The 3,789-nt window shown below is 41.2% G+C and overlaps 1 protein-coding gene across 1 annotated transcript in view; it reads right to left on the reverse strand.

Annotated features, from left to right (window-relative positions):
- LOC311122607 (uncharacterized protein) overlaps positions 1-3,475 on the reverse strand; it is a gene marked incomplete at its 3' end in the record, with an annotated part of 6,020 nt that extends 2,545 nt beyond the window's left edge. The window contains exons 1-3 of the mRNA XM_084196948.1: positions 3,226-3,475; positions 2,519-2,830; positions 1,325-1,657 (exon numbers count right to left, since the gene is read on the reverse strand). Coding sequence (XP_084053074.1) covers positions 1,325-1,657; positions 2,519-2,830; positions 3,226-3,268 — 688 coding nt within the window. The 5' untranslated portion in view covers positions 3,269-3,475. The remainder of the gene's footprint in view (positions 1-1,324; positions 1,658-2,518; positions 2,831-3,225) is intronic.
- Positions 3,476-3,789: the final 314 nt, after the last annotated feature.

Consider the following 3,789-nt stretch of genomic DNA (forward strand, 5'->3'; position numbering starts at 1 on the left):
TGACAAGGAAGGGTGGGTATACAGAAGATAGCCCTATTTGGTAAAAGTCCATATTATGGCAAGAACAGCTCAAATAAGCAAAAAGAAAAAACTGTCCATCATTACTTTAAGACATGAAGGTCAGTCAATATGGAAAATGTCAAGAACTTTGCAAGTTTCTTCAAGTGCAGTCGCAAAAACACTCAAGCGCTATGATGAAACTGGCTCTCATGAATGAAAGACCTAGAGTTACTTCTTCTAAAGAAGATAAGTTCATTAGAGTTACCAGCCTCAGAAATTGCAGCCCAAATAAATGCTTCACAGAGTTCAAGTAACAGACACATCTCAACATCAACTATTCAGAGGAGACTGTGTGAATCAGGCCTTCATGGTCGATTTGCTGCAAAGAAACCACTACTAAAGGACACCAATAATAAGAAGAGACTTGCTTGGGCCAAGAAACACAAGCAATGGACATTAGACCAGTGGAAATGTGTCCTTTGGTCTGGAGTCCAAATTTGAGATTTTTGGTTTCAACCACCGTGTCTTTGTGAGATGCGGTGTGGGTGAACGGATGATCTCAGCACATGTATTTCCTACAGTAAAGCATGGAGGAGGAGGTGTTATGGTGTGGGGGTGCTTTGCAGGTGACACTGTCTGTTATTTATTTAGAATTCAAGGCACACTTAACCAGCATGGCTACCACAGAATTCTGCAGCGATACTCCATCCCATCTGGTTTGGGCTTAGTGAGACTATCATTTGTTTTTCAACAGGGCAATGATTCAACACACCTCCAATCTGTGTAAGAGCTATTTGATCGAGAAGGAGAGTGATGGAGTGCTGGATCAGATGACCTGGCCTCCACAATCCCCCGACCTCAACCCAATTGAGATGGTTTGGGATGAGTCGGACGGCAGAGTGAAGGAAAAGCAGCCAACAAGTGATCAGCATATGTGGGAACTCCTTCAAGACTGTTGGAAAAGCTTTCCAGGTGAAGCTGGTTGAGAGACTGCCAAGAGTGTGCAAAGCTGTCATCAAGGCAAAGGGTGGCTATTTGAAGAATCTCAAATATAAAATATATTTTGATTTGTTTAACACTATTTTGGTTACTACATGATTCCATATGTGTTATTTCATCTTTTTGATGGCTTCACTATTATTCTACAATGTAGAAAATAGTAAAAATAAAGAAAAACCCTGGAATGAGGAGGTGTGTCCAAACTTTTGACTGGTACTGTATATGAAATTATATGATTGCAATTAAACAACTTTTGTCAAATAGATATTACTGTAACTTGTGTGTTTTGGTAAACGCTAAAGAGAAAGAAGAAGTTTATACTCACTTATAACACGTAGCTTCACCTGTGTGATCAGTGCAATGTAACGGTCTTCTGTCCTGCTGGTTTCTACTCCACACCAGTAGGTCCCAGTATCATCTTCAGTCAGGTCACTGATGGTCACTGAGTAGAATCCTTCTCTTCTTTTCTTAGAAAGAGTGTATCTTTCTAGTTTTTCATTATATGTAGCTGATATCTTGTATTTACAGTCAGATGATTCACTGTCTTCCTTGCAGAAATACTTGATGCTGTCCTCATGGCCCTCTGGATAGTTGCAGCTGATGGTAGCTTCTCCTCCCAGATAGACCTTCTCTGTGACTGACTTCTCACAGCAGTCATCTGTCAATAGGAACACACATACTGTGTATTGAGTGTATTGAGATAACTTGGTATTACAATACACCATCACTACCTTCCTGATTGCTATTCCCACAACAGAACACACACACACACACACACACACACACACACACACACACACACACACACACCTAACACACACACACACACACGCACACACACACACACACGCACACACACTCACACGTACATGCAGACACGCACACACAAACACATAACATAGTTATTATTCAGAATCAGAATATTAACACAATACATAATAAACCATCAGCTTCCTGGTTAGCCATGCTATTCACACAATACACCATCACTGTAAACTATCTTCCTTATTAGCCATGCTATTGACACAATACACCATCACCGTACACTAGGTTCTTGATTAGCCATGCTAATCATACAGTACACTATCACACTAGGTTCCTGATTAGCCATGCTAATCACACAGTACACTATCACACTAGCTTCCTGATTAGCCATGCTAATCACACAGTACACTATCACACTAGGTTCCTGATTAGCCATGCTAATCACACAGTACACTATCACACTAGCTTCCTGATTAGCCATGCTATTCACACAATACACCATCACTAGACACTAGCTTCCTGATTAGCCATGCTATTAACACAATACACCATCACTAGACACTAGCTTCCTGATTAGCCATTATATTCAGAAATGCATTAAGATATTCACCAGATATATCTCACTTCTCTTTACTGTCTGTCAACAGAAACACACATCACAACCTTAGTCTAATACTAGACTGACTTAATTTAGTGATACTGACCACGCAATAACATCTAGCTAAATTCATTTTATAAAGTAAAAGTCTCTCACCCTTCTTCACATCCAGCTCTACCTTGGTATAACTGTCAGGTAAGACCAGTTTGTCCACTCCACACCAGTAGGTCCCTTCATCTTGTTTAGTCAGTTGTCTGATGATCACCTTGAAGTAGTTTCTCCCAGTGTTGTCATACAGAGAGAATCTACCACTGTACTGCCAGCTGTTCTTCAATCCAGTTCTGATTATATCCTTGCCGTTGCCATCACTGAAATATTTTTGATTGTTGTCATGCTGATGTGAATATTTACAGTAGATGATGACAGTTCCTCCAGAGTATCCTGTCACTTTGAAGGAGCTCAAACAACCTGTCAATCAGACAAGAGAAAATATATTTTATATTCCTCTTGGTTTAGTGATTTGTAATACTAATGGACTTATGGTTAAATTTTCCTACACCAGTGGCATCATCACATTACCCACACACACACTCCCACAGACACGCACACACGCATGCACTCATGCGCGCGCGCACACACACACACACACACACAGATCTACACAAACACACACACACACACACGCACACACAACTACACAAACACACACGCACAAACACACACAAACACACAAACACACACACACACACATACAAACACACACACACACACACACCCACACACTCATCTGTAGTAGCAGCCTTTATAAGAAGACTAACTGGATGTTATTACATTGTTATAGAGAGTTATAACAAGCTTATTACCTGTCATGAAGGAGAGGAGGATGACTATCAACAGGATCCTCATCTTGTTGTGTTCTCTCCAGGTTGGTCCAGGTGTCTATAGGTCCTGATATAATGTTGTGTTCTCTCCAGGTTGGTCCAGGTGTCTATAGGTCCTGATATAATGTTGTGTTCTCTCCAGGTTGGTCCAGGTGTCTATAGGTCCTGATATAATGTTGTGTTCTCTCCAGGTTGGTCCAGGTGTCTATATGTCCTGATATAATGTTGTGTGTCCAAGTGCACAACTCTCTATGTTCTCTCTACACTTAAAGTAACCTAAATACAATCTTCATGTACTTTATGTACTCTCTCTCTCTCTCTCTGCCCCTCCCTCTCTCTCACTCACTCCTTGCACTCGTACAACTATGTACTTCCCTATTTCTTAATCTCTTTCTCTCTCTCTCTCTCTCTCTCTCTCTCTCTCTCTCTCTCTCTCTCTCTCTCTCTCTCTCTCTCTCTCTCTCTCTCTCTCTCTCTCTCTCTCTGCCCCTCCCTCTCTCTCACTCACTCCATGCACTCGTACAACTATGTACTTCCCTATTTCTG

The sequence above is a fragment of the Coregonus lavaretus genome, assembly GCF_964263955.1.
Source record: "Coregonus lavaretus genome assembly, contig: HAP1_SCAFFOLD_786, whole genome shotgun sequence".
Lineage (NCBI taxonomy): Eukaryota > Metazoa > Chordata > Actinopteri > Salmoniformes > Salmonidae > Coregonus > Coregonus lavaretus.